This window comes from Ambystoma mexicanum, chromosome 3q (assembly GCF_040938575.1).
Source record: "Ambystoma mexicanum isolate Mex_15411 chromosome 3q, UKY_AmexF1_1, whole genome shotgun sequence".
NCBI classification, from domain to species: domain Eukaryota; kingdom Metazoa; phylum Chordata; class Amphibia; order Caudata; family Ambystomatidae; genus Ambystoma; species Ambystoma mexicanum.
Window position 1 is genome coordinate 88,784,748 of NC_090926.1, and position 25,266 is coordinate 88,810,013.

The window sequence follows — 25,266 nt, forward strand, 5'->3', positions numbered from 1 at the left end:
AACATGGACCTTCTTCTCACTACCAGCCGCAGGCACATTTCTTAGCAGTGAACCCAGAAGCTGAAGACGGTAAAAACGAGGACATTTGAGAGACTCGCATTTATTATTTATTTAATCGTGTATAGCATCAACCTAGCTGGAGAGCAGCAGAGTGCTTTACAACGGGTGGAAAGCAGCGTTGGGCATGGCGGTTTTGGACAAAAGCCCGGTACTCTTGGTGGAAAAGTGGACAAAAACCTGTAGACAAAATTGTTCTTACAATTAAATAAATGCTCTCCATGAGCCTACATTTTGTAAGTAGAACCAAACCTAGGGCGGTTTCGAATTGTTATGCGGCGGACTGACAAAAGGAAAGCATGCCCTCAAAAGCACTTCCACCCAGTTTACTTGTGCACATTACAAAAGAGCAAAATGCACCTGATTTTGAGATTTGGATGCATTTTTACTAAACACTCATAAAAGGAGGGGACCTGGACCATGTGCTTCTTTAAATAGAGAGACATGAAGGAGAATACTTGAGATTTCATATATCTAGTACAAATAAAAATCTAAACAAGTTCCCTAAGCTTCTGAAGGAATCATGCAAGCTACATTAATACAACATGAATGTGTTTATTTTCACAATAAAAAAAACTGTTCATATAAACAAAAATGCTTTGAACCATATCATGATATTTATAGTGTACCCTATTTTCCATTCTATTCCATATAGGGTCTTCATACTGGCAGATCCTACTCGAGACATAAAGCAGAGAGTTTCTACTATTGGACACAGGAAACGCCTCTGTGTAGCAGATTCTTTTCTTTCTAATCCTGTGGCTGGTGCCTCAGAATTAATTTCAGCCTGGCATGTGTTGTTCCTGGTTGGTGTTCGTGGAGCCATTTCTAGAGCCAATAGGCAAACAAGAGCAAGAGGGCTCACTACCCCCCCAAACCATTAACCTGCAGAAGTCTCATTAGGAAGATCAGGGTAGGACAAATAACTTCTCGCCTCGTACTCCTTTCCTCTTTTTTTTGTAATTTATAGAGACGCAGTACCATTAGACATGGTTTGTTTCCATAATCCAATTGTCTCTTAATGATGTTGCATGTCTTTGGTTCAGCAAGCAGTGTTCTAGAGAAACCATGGGAAGGTCTACCTGGTTACTAGTTCTACTGCCTAAGCGGAAGGTCCAAGGGCATGTTTACTCATGTACACAGTATAGCTTGAAAGTAGGTGTAATTGCTCTGGAGAGCAAGATATCTTTCTTTGAATTGGCCCCTGAGTGTACAGGAATCCACTCCCTCCTGCACATGGGAGAATGTAAGTGGGGCACATTGGGAATGCTCCACAAATAGTCTGGCTTAATTCCCTACTGGAGTTGTTAAGCACTAACTCCCTGCAGAGGGCAATACCAGGGTTCATCAAGAGATCATCTGTAACGTGCCCCACCAAAATATAGTGGTGTAGTGGTGGAGCTGTAATGTTTGCCCAACCTGACACCATACAGTTCCACCAAACCACTGCACGATCGTGATTATCACTGTTAAACATCACTTCCTTATAAAAAGAGAAAACACACTGGGAAGAGTAGCTGCTTCTGTGATTGGTTGGGAGTATGCCATACACAGAGTCAATATTTGAGGTGCTAGCACACCTAGATGGCTGTCATTGTTGCTCCTCTATGGACAGTGATTGGGATGTTAGCCGCTCACAGGATAGTAGTTGTGAGAAAGCATATCATTCTCAGTCAAAAATCATTGCAAGATACACGTCCTGCCGCCTGAACTCTGATTCGACAATCCCTTTTCAGCCCAATGTAATCCATTACAAAAAGACTTACGGTTCATCGCACAGGTCCTGCTTTCCTGCTGATTTGGAGACCAGGTGCTGCTTGTTCAAAATGATGTCGCCCTCCTTTGCTTTGTTTCTGTCCGCCTGATACAAGCTCTCAGACACCGCCTCGATCTCCTGCTGGCTGATGCGGCCTTGTGAGGAGGGATCTGATGCAGCTAAAGTGGAAAAGAGATAGTATTGCACACCAGTGATTGACTGACAATTACTCAGAATAATGAAAAAACTGAAAAACGCAGGAAAACTCTATCCTCTGGACCAGAGTATTATAGTACCATCAGAACCAGAATAAACAGAGATACTGATCCTGGGTTCCGACTCTAACCTCAAAAAACTTAGCCCCAATTACCTTGCCTTCAACATAGATGGCAACTGAGGTAAAAACTCTAGGTTTCTACCTCGACTCCACATTATCTCTCAAAAAACAAGTCAACTCCCTGGCCTCCTCCACAGCTTACACCTGCAAATTAATCAGGGCCTGCAGACCCTACCCCTCCAAAACCAACTGTATCACACTCGCCAACGCCCCAGTAATGTCTACATTGGACTACTGCAATGCCCTATATGCGGGCACCAGTAAAACTGTCATACATAAAATGCAAATACTGGAGAATAATGCTCTTAGAGCAGCCTTGGACATACCCCGTAGAGCACGCATATCCAACATCAGGAAAGACCATCATTGGTTAAAAATTAGTGACAGATTTCTCTTCAAGACGCTATCTCTCACCCATAAAGGATTGAACAATACAGCACCCCCATACATTTTGGCCAGACTGACCAGAAAATCCTTTAGCCACCACACCAAAGCTTCTAACCAATTCCTACTTGAAACTCCCAGATTCAGACTAACAAAAGCGGGTGGAGCAAGCTTCCCTGTCAAAGCTGCCCGTGCCTGGAATGCACTCCCTACTGCATTGAGAGCTAAGCTACCCTACTCTAGATTTAGATCTAATGTGAAAAACTGGCTTTGGACCAATAATGACCGACAAAAGGATCCCCTGCTCTAGGCCCCGGATCATTGCATACCATCAAAATGATACTTCTGAAACCGGACTTGAGACTATCTCATTGCCCCTCGTGATGTGAGGTACCCACATCCTGTATCTCTTGTATATATGTACAGTAAACACGTTAATAATACATGCAATGCATCTTCTGTATATATCCTTTGTATGTAACCTAAGCTTAAGTATTCTTGTGACTGCTGTGCCCGGCTAGCCCTGGGTTTGGAGCGCATTATCAAATAATAAACTAAACTAAACTAAATGTCCAGAGGACGTGTTTATAATGACGTATGAAAATTTATTTTTAAATGATACATAAATTAGAAAAATAGTGAGTCAATCACAAGCTATTAAACACTTCATCACAAAACACAGTAGGACAGCACTTTTTTTTTTTACTCAGAGGAGCCAATCAGGACCGAGAGTGGAGTGAACACCTGACTGAATCTATTTCTTAGTAACCTAGTCTGCATTTATTGGCTACAGGAGGGAGTTAACACCATCCATAGAAGCAGATTGGCTGGCTTGAGGGGCTTGTGGAACTGGGCTCATTGTTCACTCTGTGAAAGGGGAAACAGCAGACTCAACATTATCCCACTGATCCCTAGAACAGAAAAAGTAACCTGCTCTACTTCTGAAAACGGATCTCAAGTCAAGAGAGGGTATGATCAAAGAGACTATGGGCCTCATTACGACCCAGGCGTTAAGGGTTAACGCCGTCGTTAACCCTTAACGCCTGATTCCGATTTTAACGGCTGCTTTTAGCAGCCGTTAAAATCCATGGCGCTAACCTGCCATGATGCTAATTACGCCACCGTAATTTACGGTGGCGTAATTAGCGCCTTCCCCACTCCCATTATGCCCTATGGGGCAAAAATGGAAATGGGGAAGGGGAAATGGGAAATGGGGATTTACCGCCCCACTCACCTTAGAATGGGGCGGTAAATCCGCCATCCACCATGGTGTAAACGTAGTTGGCGTAATTACCGCCTGGGTCGTAATGACCCCCTATATCCTCCAAGAAAGCCACCATGATGGTAAATACATTGCATAATGCTCATGTCAAATGGGGTTCCTTCCTGAAATGATGGATACATGAATGCCGCCAGATAAGAAAAAGAAACTATGTTGTGGAAAGAAGTGGAATGCATAGGGCCCCCCAGTGCATTTTTGCATTACCTTGAAGGTTCTTTACACAAAGGTGATGAAGGAATACCATTAGAAGAAGGCGATGGCAGGGGTGTGCTTTTATGAGTCCATTTCCTTTTCAGATTTCCTATTTGATTGTTAGCACTTGCCATGCTCATCGTTTACCCTCCTAATTCTAATGTTAATGCAAATGACTTTTTACATTGAATGCTGTGTTACTTTCAATAAATGCAATCAGTTCTCAGTGGTTGGTATGAGGGTGCACAAGCAGCATTGTCTTTCTTACCAGGCCCGACTCTACCACTGCCCTAATGATCTGCTGCAGTCGTCAACACAAAGGAAGTCCAAGAAAATAAACGGGATATGAATTAAAGAAAGAGTGTTCCCACAAGGGTTTAAATGATATTCTCTGGGAGATGTGGCTACTTATACACATTCCATCTGGCCCCTGTGTATAAGGTGGATCGATGGGAAGGAGTCCAGAAATGTTGGGGATATGTAGTGAGGCTATGATCTATTCCTCCTGGTCCAATGGTTACAGTGATTTTTTGTAATACTTTATTCCAAAATAACATTGCATGCCATACGTCAATGATTCTGAAACGTGTCCTTACAGTTTGTGACTGTAGCTGTTTTGTATTGTCCTGGGAAGTGAGTATATGGAAATCCATATTCAAAAAGTGGTTGGGATAACCTTACCAACAGGAGGTTGTGTCACTTGTCAAGTGCGGGAAGATCTCTGTTAAATTGTCTTTTGGTGATCTAAGTAATCGGGCACTCAAATGGGCCAGAATTCTCCCACACTAATATGCTTCCAAAAGGTCTCTTGACCGTGCGTATGTGTCTGGCTCAAATACATTTTGTTCAGAGGACAATATCAGGCAAGTCTTCTGTGTTGTATTGATTACTCATATATAGATTTCTTAACTGCATTTGACAAAGCTGACAGAAAAAAATGGTAGTCAATAATCGTCCAATGGGATGTGCTGTTAATTTGTTGGTATTAATACCTGTTTGGACTCAGTGACATGGGACAGAATTCTCATAACCCTGAGTAGGGAACTCCCTCGAACAAATTACACAGTTTACATATGAAACAGGGATACATGTTAGCATCTCTATTTTTCAACCTTTATATTTCAGTGTAGCTTACATTTTCAAGTGCAGCCATAAGAGTCCCGCACACCAAAAATGTAGCATAGAAATATCACACAAGTTTGTATTTTTAGTATTTTTATTGATATATAGAGCACTTTTGCCAAAGCTCTGGACACATTTATAGACGGTCCGATGGTTCAGACTGACACCACAGCGAATACTGAAATAATCCCGTGATTAAGACAGAATATAGTGGATGAAAGAAGATTGCTATCATGAGATAAAGATTCCAAATGATTAGCGTCAGGGGTGAAGAAGTTTGAGGGAGTCTAAAGCATTGACATTGTCTAAATACAAGAAGAATAGAGGAGTGGACCCTATTCAGAAGGTATGAGTAAGTGGATTGACAGAGCCAGAAAGCCTGGTCTCTCCACAGCTTCAAGGGAGACCTGCTGCTTCAATCAGGAAACACAGAGAGCTCCATTAACGAGACAGGAAGATGGGTGGGACTTAGTATTCCATGTTTTCACCCCTTTACCTTTTCTGTTGCAAAGCACTATGGTTATCACCTCAGGCCTACTGAAGATTGTTGGTGGGGACCCAGGATTGGTTCATTAAGGTGGGCTGAACCTACACCAATCCCTTTGGTCCATTTGGCTTTAAAAAAGGGCGAGCCCCTCTTTTGATAGATCATCTGAAGACTTTGCAATGAGTAGCAGGAAGAACTCATCATTGTACCATGGCTGAAGGTAAAGTCTGACTTAAATCTTCTGCCAGTAAGTTAAGGCCAAGACCTCCAAAGAGAGAAGCAGGATCCCTCCCCTAAACATCTCACAGTGAATAGAGGGAGATACAGAAATCAGAGGACCCTCCAGTGGCTCCAGAATCAGTACCCAGCCAGCAAACAGCATGCCCTGCTAGGCTCTGCAGCAAGCTTCCTATTAGGAAGTGGCAGAAGTTCTCTGAAATGGAAATCATCAACAAGACAACACACTTCTCAGCTTTGGGCCGTCAGCCTTAAAGGAGGACACAAGCCCAGTGAAGAAGCTAGGAGAATGGCATCAAAGAGCATCCATTGATGTCCACTTTAAAGGATATTTTCGAGCCAGTCGAATCCCTCAAGCTGCAACTGACTGCAACACTGACTGTAATTATGCCACAGCTGCTTAAAGACTTCCAAGACGCCTCGACCAGTGCTTAAGAAACACCCACCAGCAGTGACACAACGATTCCTGACACCAAGCTGCCGTGTAGGCCAGCCTGCAGCAGACCATCCAGATTCGCTTGCCGAACTATTTGCTGCCTGACACCCACAGCTGCCTCCCATCTTGAACTCTGTAACAGAAGCTGCAAAGCGTCCTGAAACCGATTTTACCCTGTTGTTGCGATTATTTACCATAAAGACTACCCTCCTGTCAGTATTCAAAGTGCATCCCTTTTCCTTCTTTGAAACTGTCCTCTACATTCTTTTACAGGGTGGGTTGTATTTCGTAGTGTTGCGAGAACTGTCTGTTGTGATAATAATGAAGTAGATATTTTTATACAACCTTGTCTGGACAGTCCCTTTTTATCTGTCAAGACTTGATGGTCGTGTAGCCAATGAAACCTCCGTCCCCACGTACCACTCGAGCAAACAATAAATTACTGCCCGAGTGGTCCTTGAGGCCACAGGTGGTGGATTTTCGTCAGTCGGAACAAGGAATGCCGGAAGATGCCAGAAGATGCCGGAAGATGCCCCCTATGACCACTGTAAGGCAAACACGAACTTAGGTCATAAACACAGAACCCCAGACTTGTATATGAGTATGTAATAAGTCTACAATAGGGCTTACCCCTAGGAGTTGGTCGGGACTTAATAATGGTGTAAAGATGTTTGTCGGAGGCAGCCGGCAAGGGTGACGACCAAATGACAGGTTGGTAAGGTACTTAGTATGAATGAAATCACCACCTTACATAGAAGCCAGAAAACGTAAGTCAATCAGTTCAAAAGTGCATAATCCAAGAACATAGTTCATAAAAAAAGGGCAATCCAAATAGCAATCCAGGGACGGGAATGTGGTCGAATCCAGTAGAGAATAGTTCCAAACAAAGGTACCGTGAAGGAAGAAGCCAAAATCAGAGTCCAAGATCAATCCGAGGTCAGTGGTAGTAATCTGAATCCGTAGTCCGTAATGCGCCCTACAGGATCAGCTGTGAAGCGCTGGAGGGCAGTCAGCGCGTCCCTTTTGAACGCTGACTAATGATCACGTGACTCTCATCATCCGTCACGTGATCCAACGTGCTGAAGGAGGAGCTCTCAGGTGCCGGCAACGGAGACGTTGTAGAATGCCCGTGGCGCGTCTCCATGGCAACTGCCAACGCCGGAATGGAAACCAATGCTGATAAGGCAAGAACCGACGTCACTGACCTTGTCCCATTCCTTGCCGGCAGGCCTGCAGGGAAGAGTGTGTCCTGGCATGTATTTTGGTGGAGACAGTGGGAGCTGGATTATGAGATGTGTTCATGGAACGCGTGGATGAAGGTGGGGGCGTGACAGAGCCCCCCCTCAAAGGCCCACGACCCCGTGGGCTAGAAGGGTTCTCCCGATGGAATCTGGACACCAACAACGGGGCATGTACATCAGAAGATGGAACCCAGGACCTCTCCTCAGGACCATAACCCAACCAGTCCACCAAGTATTTTAACTTCCCTCTAACAACCCGGGATCCCAGAATAGCGCTAACCTCATAATCCTCCTGGGAAATCACAGGGACAGGACCAGGAGCGGGAGCAATGTGTGTATCATCAGGACAAGGCTTGAGGAGAGATGTGTGAAAAACGGGGTGTAATTTCCATGAAGCGGTGACGTCGAGTCTATAGACCACCGGGTTCAGGACCTTGGAAATCCTATACGGGCCGACAAAACGGGGCAGCAGTTTACGACAACCCGGTATATGGAGGTGCCGTGTAGACAACCATACCTGGTCGCCTTGTTTATATGACGGAGCCTCTTTCCTTTTTTTGTTAGCGGCGGTACTCATAGACACCTGGGCCTCCTGGAGATGGATAAGGGTTTGAGCATGGACGGATGCGAAATCTCTGACACAATCATTTGCCGCAGGGGTACTGGTACTCAATACAGGGGCATTGGCAGGATTCGAATCAGAAAATGGTAAAGTACGTGGATGTTTGCCATAGAGCGAAAAAAACGGATAAAACCCAGTGGACGAGTGCAGGGCGTTGTTATATGCAAATTCCGCAAAATGAAGAGACTCAAGCCAGGTATTCTGGAATTGCAAAGTTAAGCACCTTAAGTACTGTTCCAAGACCTGGTTTACTCTCTCAGTTTGGCCGTCGCTTTCTGGATGGTAAGCTGAAGAGAAGCGGGCATCTATACCTAGTAGTTTGGTTAGATCCAACCAGAAACGTGAGGTGAACTGGGACCCCCTGTCTGACACAATGACACTCGGCAAGCCGAACAGACAGAAAACAGATTCAAATAACATACGAGCCAATGAGGGAGCAGTAGGAATGCCTTTACATGGTAAAAAACGGGCCATTTTTGTATATGAGTCTACGACCACCCAAATCGTGACGTAGCCTTGTATTTGTGATAGATCGGTTATCAGATCCATGGATACCGTATGCCATGGTTTCGGGGGTATGGGCAATGGTTGTAGCAGTCCTAGTGGACGACCCTTCTGAGTCTTGCATTGTACGCATATAGAGCAGGTGTTAACATATGTCTCCACGTCTCGCCGCATCGATGGCCACCAGCACCAGCGTTTCAACAACTCTAGAGTACGTCGCTGACCTGGGTGGCCATTGATAGGAGCATTGTGGGACCACTCTAAGGCCTGGTTGCGAGAGTCACTGGTGGGGAGGAACAGTTTTCCTTGGACAAAAGGCAACCCATCCTGCATAACGGTATCCCAATCATCCAATACTTGGGGATGTTGTATAACCCATTGGCGTATAGCCGTTATCATAGGCGGAGATGGAGTACAGGTACAAACAACATGGCCTTTACCTAAGAGAGTTTCTGGATATGAAGGGAGAGGTATTCCCCGAGGTGAATGGGACAGAGCATCCATGTGACAAACCCGGTCTGTGTTTGACAAGGAAGTCGAATGCAGCAAAAAAGAGGTGCCAACGAACTTGTCTACTATTGGCGCATTTCAGAGACGCTAGGTCTTGTAAGTTTTTATGGTCTGTGTAGACGATAGTCTGATGTTTTGCCCCCAGAAGATGGTGTCTCCAGACCAAAAAAGCGTCTCTGATGGCCAGGAGCTCTTTTTCAGTGACCGTGTAGTGAGTTTCGGTCGGTGTGAATTTCCTGGAATGGTAGGCCACCGGGTGTAGTGCTCCGGTGGTAGGACAAGGCTGAGATAGGACGGCCCCTAAGGCAAAGGAAGAAGCATCTGCTTCTACGATATACGGAAGCTCTGGGTCAGGATGCTGCAGGACTGGGGCCGTGGTGAACGAGGTTTTAAGGGAGTCGAAGGCTGCTTGATGTGCATCGGTCCATATAAATGGTACTGCAGGACTGGTCAATGCGGTTAATGGTGCCACAATGGAGGAAAAATTTGCGATGAACCTCTGGTAAAAATTTGCGAACCCTAGAAAGGATTGCAATTGTTTCAATGTAACAGGTACTGGCCAATTTGTGATAGCCTGAACTTTGGATCGGTTCATTGTTAGCCCCCCAGGTGAAGCATGAAAACCCATGAATTCAACTTCAGCTGTTTGAAACAGACATTTCTCAGGTTTAGCATATAGCGAGTTCTTCCTGAGTCTTGTGAGTACCTCTCTGACATGAATGACGTGTTCGGCCAATGTTTGGGAGAATATCAGTATGTCGTCCAGGTACGCCACGACATAAACATCCAGAATATCACTAAATATATCGTTTACCAATCGTTGGAAAGTGGCAGGGGCATTACAGAGGCCAAAAGGCATCACCATGTATTCATACAATCCTTGGGGAGAGCAGAAAGCAGTCTTCCACTCATCCCCAGGTCGCATGCGGACTAAATTGTATGCCCCCCGGAGATCTAGTTTGGTATAGATGGAGGCATTGGTCAACTTGTCTAACAGGGTAGAGATGAGTGGGATAGGGTAACAATTCTTTATGGTAATCGCATTCAGGCGTCTGTAATCTACACAGGGGCGGAGATTGCCTTCTTTTTTCGGGACAAAAAAATGGGGCTGGCCACGGGTGATGAGGAAGGCCTGATATGTCCTAAATGTAGGGCGTGGCAGATGTATTCTTTAAGGGACGTTTCTTCAGATGGTGATAGTGAATATATGCGTCCTTTGGGAAGCGATGCCCCATCAATTAGGTCAATAGAACAATCATACGGTCTGTGAGGGGGCAGTATCTCGGCAGATGTTTTATCAAAAACCAAATGGAAATCATGGTATTCTGGGGGTACTCCTGACAAAGTGGCTCCCACCGTGTGGGTTGTTTCGGGTGGGTCGTTCTCCCCTACAGGGGCTAAGTGTAGGGCCCCAAGTGCCCTCGCAGGGTTGTTGAAATCTTCTTCCAGTAAACAAAAGTGTTGGCAAATGCCTGATTCAATAGAAACCTGCCCCGTACCCCAGTCGATGAGTGGGTTATGCTTCTTTAACCAGGGAAGGCCTAGGATTATCCCGAACTGTGGTGTGGATATCAGATCAAAGGACAACTGTTCTTTATGGTTACCCTGAATAATCACGTCCATCTGGGCGGTCTGTTGTTTAATCGGACCAGAAATGAGAGAGGACCCGTCCACAGTTTGGACTGGTTTGGGATGTGTCTTGGTCACTAGTGGAAGGTTCAATGCTTTGGCCAGAGGTATATCAATAAAGCAACCAGTAGCCCCTGAATCAATAACTATATGTACTGTGTGTGAACACTCCCTATCAGGATGAAGCACTGCCTGAACGACCACTGGTCTTACTGGGCCGAAGGTAGGAACCCTGGGGTTGAGAATCGAGCTCGTCTTGTCCCCCATACTCAAGGACGAGCTCTCTGAAAACCCGAGGACTTGTTCTTCGGGCGTCTTGGGCACTCTTTGACGAAATGACCACTGAGTCCGCAGTAGAAGCATGCGTTGTCGGTTCTCCGACGCTCCCTTTCGGTCTGAGTGATGGGACTTCGTAGACCACCTATTTGCATGGGTTCACTTGCACCATCTGGCGGAGAGGGCAAGGGTTTACCTGAAAAACTAGATTCCGCCCGACGTTCGGTCTTCCGAGCGTCTACCTGAAGAGTTAGGTCTACTAGTTCGGGATATGCATCAGGAAGGGAAGGAATGACAGAAAGAGCGTCCTTCATAGCGTTACACAGACCTTTGTAAAATACCACAGCTTTCTTGCTTTCAGGCCATGAAGTCTCAGCTGACAATTGGTTGAAGCGTGTGATGTATTCTATTAAGGTTTGTCTGCCTTGGGATAGTTCTAGGAGCTCCGGATCCCGAGACTGGGCTTTGTACCTGGTATCGAATACTTTGGCCAACTCGCTCACCAGAAGATCGAAATCGTAAAGGGCTGGGTGATTGTTCTCAAGAAAAGGATTAGCCCAGGTAGCTGCAACCCCGGTCAAATGGGATAACAAAAAGGCAGCTTTTGTGGTGGAATCATGGAACACCAGTGGTCGGCAAAGAAAATGAAGTTTACACTGATTAATAAAAGTGCGATATTTTCTAGGATCACCCTGGAACTTCTCAGGAGGTGCCAATGGAAACTGAGTAGGTAACACCACAGGAGTAGGTGGTGTAGGAGGTACAGAGGGACCCAGTGTTGGTGTTGCCTGATCGCCAAACTCAGCATCTGCCGGTAAAGGGTTGCGGGTACTTTGGATATTATCTAAGCGATGATGTATCGCGGTTATGGCAGCCGCCACTTCGGTTCTAAGGGATGCAACAGCTTGCATTAGAGCAGCCACAGGGTCCCCGGCAGCAGGTTCCATCGTCTGGACGACCAAAAAAATGGCTTCACAGTCTGTCAAGACTTGATGGTCGTGTAGCCGATGAAACCTCCGTCCCCAAGTACCACTCGAGCAAACAATAAATTACTGCCCGAGCGGTCCTTGAGGCCACAGGTGGTGGATTTTCGTCAGTCGGAACCAGGAATGCCGGAAGATGCCGGAAGATGCCCCCTATGACCACTGTAAGGCAAACACGAAGTTAGGTCATAAACACAGAACCATAGACTTGTATATGAGTATGTAATAAGTCTACAATAGGGCTTAGCCTTAGGAGTTGGTCGGGACTTAATAATGGTGTAAAGATGTTTGTCGGAGGCAGCCGGCAAGGGTGACAACCAGATGACAGGTTGGTAAGGTACTTAGTATGAATGAAATCACCACCTTACGTAGAAGCCAGAAAACGTAAGTCAATCAGTTGAAAAGTGCGTAATCCAAGAACATAGTTCATAACAAAAGGGCAATCCAAATAGAAATCCAGAGACGGAAATGTGGTCGAATCCAGTAGAGAATAGTTCCAAACAAAGGTACCGTGAAGGAAGAAGCCAAAATCAGAGTCCAAGATCAATCCGAGGTCAGTGGTAGTAATCTGAATCTGTAGTCCGTAATGCGCCCAACAGGATCAGCTGTGAAGCACTGGAGGGCAGTCAGCGCGTCCCTTTTGAACGCTGACTAATGATCACGTGACTCTCATCATCCATCACGTGATCGAATGTGCTGAAGGAGGAGCTCTCAGGTGCCGGCAACTGAGACGTTGTAGAATGCCCGTGGCGCGTCTCCATGGCAACTGCCAACGCCGGAATGGAAACCAACGCCGATAAGGCAAGAACCAGCGTCGCTGACCTTGTCCCATTCCTTGCCGGCAGGCCTGCAGGGAAGAGTGTGTCCTGGTATGTATTTTGGTGGAGATAGTGGGAGCTGGATTATGAGATGTGTTCATGGAACGCGTGGATGAAGGTGGGGGCGTGACATTATCATTGGGTAATAATTGTATTTTTGCTGTGTTGCAACTAACCAATGATCCACAACATTTCAGAGATAAGCCTGCTGTTCCATCCACATTACCAAAATTGGCCAAGGATGTTTATAATTTACCTCTGTTTCTAATCTGTTTGGATCCCTTCTGGTGTACTAAAGGTGTTTGGCTGATTGATGGTTTAGAAACTGATATTCATCCCTGGACCACAAGTGCCCTGGAAGATGATTCATAACATTGGTGGCAGGGGTGGGATCCAGTTGAAGCCTTGCGCAGAGCTTAGTCACCCAACAATAAAAGTAATGTTGCAGGCAACATTTGGACACTGCTAGGTATTTGCAATAATCATGGATCTTGAAATAGAGACTGTGAAATGCATGAGCAAGGATGTCCTGCAAGTCCTATATCAAGAGAGGGGATTTCCCCAAAGCACTAAGGTTAATAAACCTGATTTGCTGACCAGCCTTCAAGCTTGGGTAGAAGCAAAGGCGGTTGGAGAGAAGACCCCAGGGGACGGGTTAGAACCTGTGTACCTGAATGAAGAAGACCTTCCAGAAGGTGTAGTGGAAGATGACGAGGAAGACAGTATGAGCAGTGTTTCCTGCCATTCATCCCGCAGGGGGGCAAGTGTGGTTACTCAACACTCTAGAGTGTCAGTCAAGCCAGGGGTGAGTGCGGCAATCTGCAGGTCCAAGGCCTTGGCAAGGTCCCAAAGTAGCCCTGTAATTGTTACGGCTTTTAACGACGTAGCATCTAAGAAGCTCCTGCTAGAGGAGAGGAGACTAGCTCTAGAGGAACAGAAACAGCGGGACAAGTTCACCATAAAACTGCTCTGGCTGGCACTCAAAGAGAAGAAGGAAGCCAACAGATACACCGCTAGCGAAAACGGTGGTAGTGGCTCAAACCAGAGTGTACGGGTTAATCCCTGGCGGCACATCGCCAAAAACCTAGTTCAGTTCATCCAAGAGGGAAGCAAGATCCCTCCCCTAAACATCTCCCAGGGAACAGAGGGAGATACTGAATCCAGAGGACCATACAGCAGCTCCAGTACCGGTACCCAGCCAGCACACAGCATGCCCTGCTAGGCTCTGCAGCAAGTTTCCTAGGTGGTAAGTGCCAGAGTATCTCTGAACCAAAAACCAAGTACAAGGCAGATACCAGCAACACACTCCCCAGCTTTGGGCCATCCACTTTAAAGTACGACACAGGCCCAGTGAAGAAGCTGAGAGAAATGCCTCAATGAGCATCTACTGACGTCCGTCATAAAGGACATTTTTGAGCCAGTCGAGTTCCTTGAACTGCAACCAACTGTAACACTGACCGTTGTCAAGCTGCAGTCATCTAAAGACATCCGAATCATCGCGACCAGTGCCTCAGTGTGAGGAATTCAACCAATCTGCATAGGAAGAGTGTGTTCACCTGAGCTTTTTTTGTTCGTTTGAAAGAATGAACGATGGGAGATCAACCTCTTAAAATATGTGCGGCCATTCCCACACTTATTTCCCATGCTCACCACACAGCAGAAAAATAGTTATGCACTCTGGGAGGACAAAGCTTACCAGCGCCGCCCTCCCCTGTCATGTGTAGCTGACACCTCATCAAAAGCCTTTTGCCGTGGGCAGCCTGATTAGAATTTCAAGGCCCCATGGATTTGCATCTCTGTTGTCAAACCTTCCTGGTGGCGGCAAATACTGAAGAATGTTAATTAGCAAGCCTCAGGGATGGCCTGGGTGCAGGAAGTGAAAATGGAGACCAGACGCCAACACCACTTTTCAATGCAATGTGTCAACTTGGTACTAACACCCCTCCTTGGTATGAAAGGACAGTGAATGTCCTGTCTGGAACCACTTCTTTCAGAACAGGGAAGTATGTGAACTGTAGGAGAAGAAAGTCTGCCTGCAGCCACCTGCTTCAAAGGAGGCCCATGTTGTGATCAAGCACCACATAAGGTTCAGTTAACTAGGGAGACACTTTAATGTACAGCAGGAAGATGGGTGGGACTTAGAAGTAAATGTTGTCATCCTTCCCCAGTCTGTTGCCAATCACTCTGATTCTGACCTGAAGCATCACGGAAGATTGTTGGTGAAGACCCAAGATTGGCTCACTTAAATTGGGCTTGGCCTACACCAATCCCTTGGCCCCATTTAGCTTTAAAAGAGGACTGAGCCCCTCAATGATCAGATAATTTGAAGACTTTGCAAGGAGTAACAAGAAGGACTCATTTGGACCTGAGCTGAAGGTACAGTCTACCTTACATCTTCCACCAGTGAAGAAAGGCCAGGAGTTCCAGGGGGAAGCAAGAACCCTCCCCTAAACATCTCCCTGGGAACAGAGGGAGTATCCAGACTCAGAGGACCTGTGGACCTGTCCAGCAGCTACAGAATCAGTACCCAGCCTGCACACAGCATGCCATGCTAGGCTCTGATAGCATGCTTCCTAGGTGGGAAGTGCCGGAGAGTCTCTGCACAAAGGACAAGGCTGTTGCCTACTAACACCCTCCTGAGCTTTGGGTCATCCGCCTTGAAAGTACACAAGCCCTGTGAAGAAGCTAGAAGAAGTGTCACACTAGCATCATCCAGCGTCCATCTATTTAAGGACAATTTTGATACAGTCAAGTTCTTGAACCGCATTAAGCTGCACCGCTGACTGTTGTCATGCTGCAGTCACCAGAGCTGTCCGAGATGCTTCGACCAGCATTCCAGATCCGCCAACCAGCACAGAGACAATGATTCTTGGACCTGAGCCACGATGCCGGACAGCCTGCAGACGTCTGTCCAGCCTCGCTTGCCGAACTGCTTGCCGCCTGGTACCCACAGCTGTATCCCGCCACTAAGTCTTGTCTCATGAGCTGCGAAGTGCCCTGGAACCGCCTCTGTGCTGTCGAGCACCAAGAACATCTTCAGCACCAGGAACATTCTGGTTCTGCCCCCTGGCCTTTCTCTGAAGGCCCCTAGAGACATTTACAGTCCTTTTCCCATTTGGTGTTCAAACCAAATAACCTTGAACAGTAAGACTGATTGCTTTACCAACTACCCTCCTGTCAGTATCCAGAGTGCATCCCTTTCCTTTGTGAAACTGTCTGTCCTCTGTGTTGCTTTACAGTGTGGGTTGTAATTGTAGTGTACTAGAACTGTCTGTTGTAGTAATAATAAAGTATATATTTGTATACAACCTGACTGGACAGTCCCTTCTATCATTGGGTAATAATTGTGTCATCGCTGCATTGCAACTAACCAATGATCCACGACCTTGCAGAGATAAGCCTGCCGCTACGTCCACGTTACCAAAATTGGACAAGAAGGTCTTATAATTCACTTGTATTCCAATCTGTTCGGATTCCTTCTGGTGTACTACAGGTGTGGGATTGGTTGATGGTTTACAAACCGATATTCATCCCTGGACCACTGGTTTCCCGGAAGTTCATTCATCACAATCAGCACAGCCGAACAGAAGTGAGAGGATTCATGACCACGAGCCACCATGTAGGCTGGCCTGCAGCCATTCGTCCAGCTTTATTCGCCAATCCATCTTATCGTCTGATACCCGCGGCTGACTACTGTCTTGAACTCTGTCAAAGAAGCCTGAAGCCGATTCAACCCTGTCGAGCATCAAGAACATCTACAGCACAAATTATATTGTGGTTCTGTCCCCCTGGGCCTTCCCAGAGGCCCCTAGAGACATTTTAAGACCCATTGCTCCCATTTGTGCTAAACCTAAGAACCCTTAAACTGTAATGGTTACTTACCATACCAACTACCCTCCTGTCAGTATCCAGAGTGCATCCCTTTTACTTCTTTGAAACTGTCTGTTCTCTGCATTCCTTTACAGAGTGGGTTGTATTTTGTAAATGTTGCTAGAACTGTCTGTTGTGATATGAATACAGTAGATATTTTTGATAAAACCTTGACTAGACAGTTCCTTTTATCATTGGGTAATAATTGTATTTTCATTGTGTTTGCAACTAACCAAGGATCCACGCCCTTTCGGAGATAAACCTGCCGTTCCGTCCACATTACCATAATTGGACAAGGAGATTTATAATTTGCTTGTTATTCCAATCTGTTTGGATCCCTTCTGTTGTATTGGAGGGGTGGGTCTGATTGATAATTTAGAAACTGATATTCACCCCTGGACCACTGGTACCCCAGAAGTTGATTTGTCACATAGATAATGGAAACTTTCTTTGCTCATGGCTTCAGCCCAAACCTCTGGATGGATTTGCATCAAACCAGTGTGCGGAGCGCCGGCTTGGTCCCAAAAGCGTGATTTTGCAAATTTGGTGTAAATCCGTCCAGTAGATATTTTAAATAGCCAAAAAATAGGTTGGAAAGAAAAAACGAATGTCTGTGTTCGGTCCATGGACTCACTTCCTGATTTGGTGTCAGTGAACGCCTCTGGGCAAAATCAGGACATCACGTAACATTTGCAAACATCGTACACTTCCAATGAATGGTCAATTAAAAATGTGAGGAGCATCAAAACCTGTTAAACGGACGCCATGTTGGATTCATGAACTGTACCCACAATCCACGAACATCCCGGTCAAAACATATTAAAAAACACAACATTACACTTGTACACTTGTCAAACTAATTTAACAAACTCTGGGGGGGAGGGGTGATAAGGATGGGATGGGACATGGCCATAAAAAGCCAACAATCATGTGTTTTTCATCTCTGAAGACTGCAAACATCTCAGATGTTCGGGGACATTACCGGGATGTTTGTTCGCGAACTTGACAAAAGTTTGAAGACAACCATGCATATTTCTGCATTATAGGGTCGGTGAAAAGCAATTTTTGGATGGCTTATAACTTTGGCGCCAGTCAATGAAACATACGTTTCCAAACAGATTTTAGACCCAAAATTGAACGGTTTTGCAAAGTTTGGTGGGATGTTGTCAAGAGGGGCAAATTTAGAGGGGATCTCAACATTTTTAGATGGTTTATAACTTTGGTGCTGTTTGACAAATCTGCACAAAGGTTTGAAAAACGATTATAGACCCATCCTTGAATGGTTGTGCAAGGTTTGAATGGATTTTGTCAAGTGGCTATTGTTTGTACGTATATTTTGAAAAATAAAAGATGGATGGATTCATAGCAAATTTGCGCAAGGAGCATTGGCAAGGACCCGAAAGCATGGTTTTACAAATGTGTTCATGTTTTATTTTTTGAAAAGTGTCACAATGTATGTACAAAAAATAGTGATATCCCTCTGCTCACTGAGGTATAGCCTGTTTCCATGGCCAGTGGCCAGATTGTCTGGGTCATGGCCACGAGGGACCGGCAATGGGGTTAAAGTGAGCATGACCACCAGGGACCAGCTACATGGTAAATATTTTCAAAAATGGGAAAACTTTTGAATGGGAAACAAAATGTGCAAGCAGCATCAGCAAGGACCGGAAAGCATGGTTTTGCAAATCTGTCCTGTGTTTTATTTTTTCCAAAGTGTCAGAATGTAAGTACAAAAATAGTGATATAACGTTGACGCCTGGGCAGTGAGCCTGGCCCTTGGCAAGGACAAATGTCTACTCTGATTTGCTTGTTGGGGCATGCGGCATGGCTGAAGCCCTAGGTTTGAAGGGGAAAAAGAAATCTTCTCACGGCTGCAGCCATAGCGCAGGACGGGATTGCAGCAAACTTGCGTCAGGAGCATCAGCAAGGACCTGAAAGCTTGCTTTGCAAATGTGTCCTGTGTTTTACTTTTTCCAAATGGTCAAAATGTAAGTACAAAAAATAGTGATATAACTTTGGTGCCTGGACAGTGTGCCTGACCCTCTTCAAGGACAAATATTTACTCTGATTTGCTTAATTGAGCATACGGCATGCCCGAAGCCATAGGAATGAATGGTAAAAAAAAGGATCTGTTTGCAGCTGCAGGATTCTGGACAGGATTTCAGCAAACTTGCACAAGGAACATCAGCAAGGACCTGAAAGCATGTTTTGCAAATTTGTCCTGTGTTTAACTTTTTCAAAAGTGTCTAACTGAAAGTACAAAAAGTTGTGATATAACTTTGGTGCCTGGGTAGTGGGCCTGGCCCTGGGCAAGGAAAAATGGCTACTCTGATTTTCTTTTTGGGGCATGCAGCATGACTGAAGCCCATGCCCAATGGATTGTGGAGACTGGCGATGGCTGCAAGCCATGAGCACTGGCCATTGGTTACATTAGGACGGAACAGTGGACCCTGAACTAGGATGCAGGGTAGGTGCAGTGGATAACGGGGGTCGTTTGGTGGGGCTGTGGTCATGGTCAAGCCTTATGTCCTAGGCAATTCAACCATGACTCTCATCCCCAACATGCGCTGCTGATAACAGCACACATCAGTATGCATTGCAAAACATATGTTTGTTAAAGGTTTATAGTTCTTTCATATATGTTAAAAGAGGAATTATTAATGACTTATATACATTGATGTAACATCATGAAACATTTTCACTAATAAAAACCTATGCAATTCACTGAAAAAACTTTGTTAAAGGGACCCTATGGTGAAGTTGCACTAACAAAAACCTATGAAATTCTGTGAAAATACTTTGTTAAAGTGAAGGTATGGTTAAGTTGCAGTAACAAAAACCTATGGAATTAAGTGAAAAAACGTTGTTAAAGGGACGTTATGGAGACAAGTAAAATACAAAAAACAAAGAAATTTGCCAGTTATGGTAAGTTTTGCAACCATAACTGCACCACACCATGTACTGTTAACACTAACACCCAGGACATCAAAGATGACATCACAAATGATTTTGGCTTTGCCTAACAAGCAATCAATTAAGCACAGATTATGCGTAGTGGAGCAGCCGGGTCTGAAACCAGTTAGGAAATCTTGCAAAATACGAGTTGCTGCTACTACTGGTGGAGCCTTTGAATCACAAAATATGCAAAAATCGTCCCTGTCACGTCCACCATGAACAGCAATCGGTAATGAGATGGTAAGGTGCATGGTCCCGTCTTAAAAACTAGGATCAAAAATGTATGTCTCCAGGTGTTTGTTGTGATATGAGACTCACAAACATTCTTAAACTATATATCCAAGATGTGTGCCCATATTTCAGGGTCTGTTTTAGCACCATGCAAGCCAGCCCCTTTGGGCTTGGTGCTGTCAAGCATTTTAACTGTCAAATGGCCACCAGGATGCTCTCACGGGCCCAGTCCAAATTCTACTCCAAGTTGGACATGACCCCCTCACAGGTGGACCTTTCCGTTGTGAACAAATTCGATCGGATGAATACATACCAATTCTCAGGACAGATAGGGGTTAGTTACCAAAGAGTCTTTCTGGCCCTTCGCGTCTCTTAATTCCTGTCACATGGTTCTAGTGGAGCCACTATTCAGAACCTTGAACATGCGCTGCCACTGGGCATTTCTTACTGAATGGCTCTACCATTTTGCACAGTTAATATACCCACATGTTATATTGTTGATCTTTGTGGCCAACAAGCTCTTATTTGGTGCATTGGACACTGCCTTTCGAATTTCCCTACGCCTCCATCGTTTGGCATCCCTGACGTTTTTTATTAAAGGTCCTATCCTTCACATTTACTTGGCAAACAAGACAATGGGCAGAAATCGATCCAAAATGCGCTGTTAACTTTTTAAGTCCATTTTCAATTTCATCACCAGCTGGATTTCCCAGTTCCGGTAAGTACTTAAATTGGGCATCCGACCAGAACAGGGAAAACTTGTTCAGATTTGCCTCCGACCAGGACACATGGTCCCTGCATGAATTATATCCACATCTCCAATTTTAGTGGGTACCGCATTCTTGCTGTGGAGACAGGGATTCAGTGAGACCCTAGCGTGATCGCTCCATTCCTTGAGCCTCATCAGAGCCTTGGCGGTATCCCGGAAGTAAATCTGCCGGGATACCGCCAACACAAATGGCATTACCACAACTCAGTCCGGCACTCTATCCATAGGATGCCACAGCTCAGTCCATAGGACTCTATAGGGAATGCGTGGAGCTACTACTGCAACACAATTTGCGCCATGGTAACAGAGCCGCAAATGGACGGAAACTCACCAGATTTACCTTCAGCTGAAAGCTGAGCGGTAATGCAGTGGTAATAGAGTTACTACTGCATTTATGCCGCTCCACCCAACTTTTGATGAGGCCCCATGTCTCTTACTTCTACATTCTGGACATCATCCAGCAAATTTTTGGATGCAAGTAGATCATTTAAATTAGATTTGCCATTACTACTTGTGAAAACCCCAGGAATGTCCCCTGAGGTACGACTGTTCAACATGGTAAGCTCCCAGTCCATACAAAAATACAACCAGGGTTGACCATGATTTTTGGAAACTTTGTGGCTCATTTTACTTTTGACCAGCACATAGGGGCGCACTGCAACCCTACTTGTGTCCATGCATCTAGCATTAATATCACCACCTAAGAGTATCATGTTGCTACAATTGACCTCGTACCAGTTCATAAGTAAATCGGAGACGCATTTCATGACACTTTCTGTTTGCGTGGCCCCAGGCGGAACATATACATTTATAATTAGGAAGTGTTTAGTAGGCAGATGCCACCACATCTATTGCCAACATCAATTAATCTGCCATATCAATACACCTAGCAGAAAGAGTATCCCTTATGTATGCCAATCACCAGACCTCCAAAGGATTTACTCAAGATACCTTTTTTAGCCAAAATTTGGAACACGCAATTCTTAAGTAACTCACCCAATGAACCAGCTTTGCTCAACAAATGACAGTGGCCACGTGTGTTCCAGGACATTATCTTCAGAAATCAATCTTTGGGTTTAGGTCTAACAGGCACAACACTTGATAGCCAGTCCCACCCATGATTATTGTCATTTCCTTCGACAGATGGGGGTTTCACAATAGGCCTTTTAACAATAAGGGACCTTGAGCCCCTCTGACAGCAACAGCAGTAAGGTACAGACTTTGTGATATAATTGACATTTAACTCATAGTCCGATCTCTTCAAATTGTTAGCCTACGAGCGAATAAGGGCTGCTGTGTCAGTTATGTGGCAGTGTATACGGGATACACTGTGCTAACTGCCTTGATCCAAAGGTTCCACAAACTCAAAGTCATCTGACATCAGGACCCTCAACGGACGTAGTTTCTGGATCAAATTGAGGAGATCATATAGATTAATCCATTTAGACTTCTTTGAAAGAATTTGTGCAATTATGAAGTGCTTGTCCTCCAAAATTGACACGTTCCTGGTATACAGGGCGCCATTTAAAGGTGGTCCAATGCGGATAGATTCATTTTCAAAACATTCCTTCTGAGACTCATTTCCCCTGGAATTATATCCATTCCCCACCTCTATGAGTGAGTGATCTTCACAGGTGTTATTATTTGTCAACAGGGGACCCTGTCCTCAGTTTGTGAGGGTCCCCGTTGACTTTGTGGAAACAGGTTTCCCTTTGTTACTTTTCTAAGGAACTTTGCATGGTTCAGAAATACCTGTGGAATTTAATGGGTCCACCTGTGATACGTGAGTCTGAACTTTGCTTTTTGACTCCAGTGTCCTTTTCCGCTTGGCCATCTTCCGCGGCTTCTGAGTTTGATGTAACCCAGAGATGCTTCTTAAGTCAGAATCCCTGTTGCTCTGAAATGAGGCATCCATAACCTCTTACAAAATTCACTCTTTAAGGAGGGCCTTTGTGTGAGGCTTTTGAAGGTGATTTAGCTAGAAAAACTGGTAATTCCCCCACTGACTTCTGAATACGTTTGATTAAGTCGCGATGGTCTTTCTGCACCTCATTGATCCTGCCGCATATTTGGAGTAATGTTTTTACTGCAAACTGCAGATTCGTTAGAGTCAATGCTGCGTCGAGTGGTTCACTGCATGTTGAGCTGGCACTCTACGAGGGGGCAGAGTGTGCATATAAATCAGGCATAGTTGAGAGTTGGTGATTAGTTTGGGGAATATTCATATGTATTGATCCTGCTCTGACTGCTCATTTGGGCTTCTCATACCCAGAACACTTTCTTCCCTGGTTGCTGCTGAATTCTGTAAAGAGTAACACAACTCGAACAGGGAATTGTTATTGATAATCAGTGCCTCTGTGCTCACCAGTGCAGGACCCAGCCCAATTATGGGATCAACCTCTTCAAGCACGGGTGGTAGGAGTTGTACTTCAAATGCCGCTGCTTCTGACTAAAACAAGAAGTAATCTTTCCTCTCTGAGCATCAGTTGCCGACTGTGCAGATTGCCCCTCTTCCACGACAATATGTGAAATTGTAATAGCAGTTTGGGGAGCCCGTTTGCTTTTGTAGACTTCACTGTGCTACCATAAGGTTTATTCTTTCTCAAGTTGTAAGATTTAGATTTTGCAGTAACTTTCTCAGACATAGTTAATGTCAAAGGCTCAGCAGATGCACAGAACATACAAATTTCCAGCAGATAATAGAAATAGATCGATTCATAATAATTATTCATTTATAACACCCTTAATACCAACAAGCGGTTTCTAAGTGCAGAATCGGGATTCAAACCTGTGTTGCTTCCAAGACAAACACGTTGGCGCTGAACTGTATTTCCTCCCCCATAAGTGAGGTGCTCTCTGCTTATCAGGCATGTATTCCCAACGACTCCCACACAAGGGGTCGGTATGTTTCTTCACCAGGCCCAGAGCCACACCAGCCGAACTGCCGAACTGCAAACGACTTGTCCACGACTTGGACCGAGCATGTGCACTGAGCACAATGCTGTCAGTATTTATGCTGCTTCACAGGCAGCAGGTGTGACCAATATGCAGAGCTCACCAGAGCGCGGGATACACAACCAGCAGTAAGGCTCCTGCCGAACTGCAAATGACTTGTCCTCGACTTGGACCGAGCGCACTGAAGCATAGACTACAAATACAGCCATATATTTTCATTGGCCACATATACTCCTTTATGTTTGGATTGGAGGAAAAGAATCTGTTCTGGTGAGGAGAATAGCAAGAAAGTATCAGGCCAGGGAAAAACAGCGAGATTGTTGTGCAGCTGAAATTCTGCTTAATAGTTACTTAAAGCTGAAATCAGAAAACGGGTATTCACTCTGCACAGGGTTACATGGCTGGGATGTACCACATCTCTGATTGTTTTCATTCCGTAATTGGAATCACTGGCAGCATCTTTCGGCTCAAGTCCATTCAGACACTGGCTGGTGAAGTCAATTGAATTTAGTTGTGTATCATTAACACTATCAACTCCCAAACATCTGATGGCAGCCCTGATGGAGACATTTATCCAATTATCTAAATTTCAAGGGAGTTTCTGAAAATGACCTACCTTCCCCTTACATTGCAACCATGTGGTACAATCCAATTTTAAATGCATCAGAATAAAATTCAATAGGGAGTGCATAAAAAGATGTACCTTCAAAGGAAACCAATCAAAGAAAAGGCAACCATGGGTATTGTATGTTGGTCTAAATGGTCGCTCTCACTCTAGGTCAGAGTGCCGATTGTTAAAATCGATGCAACAGCAGGTGCAGTTATCTCTTTGGGATGCTTCCACAGCACTCTAAGTTCACGTGAAAGACTGACATAATCTTCAAGTGCTAAGTATTGGGTAGATTTAAACCAGCAATACATACATCGAATCTACATGTACTGGATGCTTGGTCTACTGATTGTTAGATGGAACACTGAGGGATAAGGCAAAGGTAATGGAACAGGTAAAAGGTGCATCAGAATAAATCACACAGAGGCAGAGTGGCATAAGACTTGTACTGGCCTGCAAGCGTGTGAGCCAGTCAAGTTTATTCCTGGATAGTGATGATGAAAACGTATTACTATAATCATAATTATTATCATTATTATCATTATTAGTATTATTATTATTATATTAATCAAGTCTTGCTGCATCATCTATAAGGCAGTCACCCTCAAGTCACCCAGCTACCTCGCGGAGAAACTCTGCATCTCCGGCGGACAGCGCACCACCAGAGACCAGAATACGTGCAGACTTGAAATCCACCGCTGCAAAAAGGAAAGGACCAGAAAGCAAGCATTCTCTGCCTACGCCCCAAGAATATGGGACCTCCTCCACGTCGGCATCAGACTCGCCCCCACACTCCTACAATTCAGAAAAGAACTCAAGACCCACCTCTTCAAGGAGTCTCTCCTCCTCAACACCTAGGCCATCATGTTGCCCCTCACGTCACCTGACTTGCTAGATGCCGCTCGCCCCTCTCCTCCCCGCCACCCGGTAAAGCTGTACCCATTCTCTGTATCCTACCCCCCGCTGTATACCTGTTCTGTTGTTACCTCTAAAAAGTGCTCTG

General features: G+C 45.2%; 1 protein-coding gene across 2 annotated transcripts in view; it reads right to left on the bottom strand.

The window, feature by feature from the left end:
* The window catches only part of ENDOU (endonuclease, poly(U) specific), a 179,606-nt gene that overhangs the window by 59,300 nt on the left and 95,040 nt on the right, over nt 1-25,266 (bottom strand). For both annotated transcript variants that reach the window (XM_069653200.1, XM_069653201.1), the window contains one exon: nt 1,824-1,992. In XM_069653200.1, the coding sequence (XP_069509301.1) occupies nt 1,824-1,992 (169 nt within the window). The remainder of the gene's footprint in view (nt 1-1,823; nt 1,993-25,266) is intronic.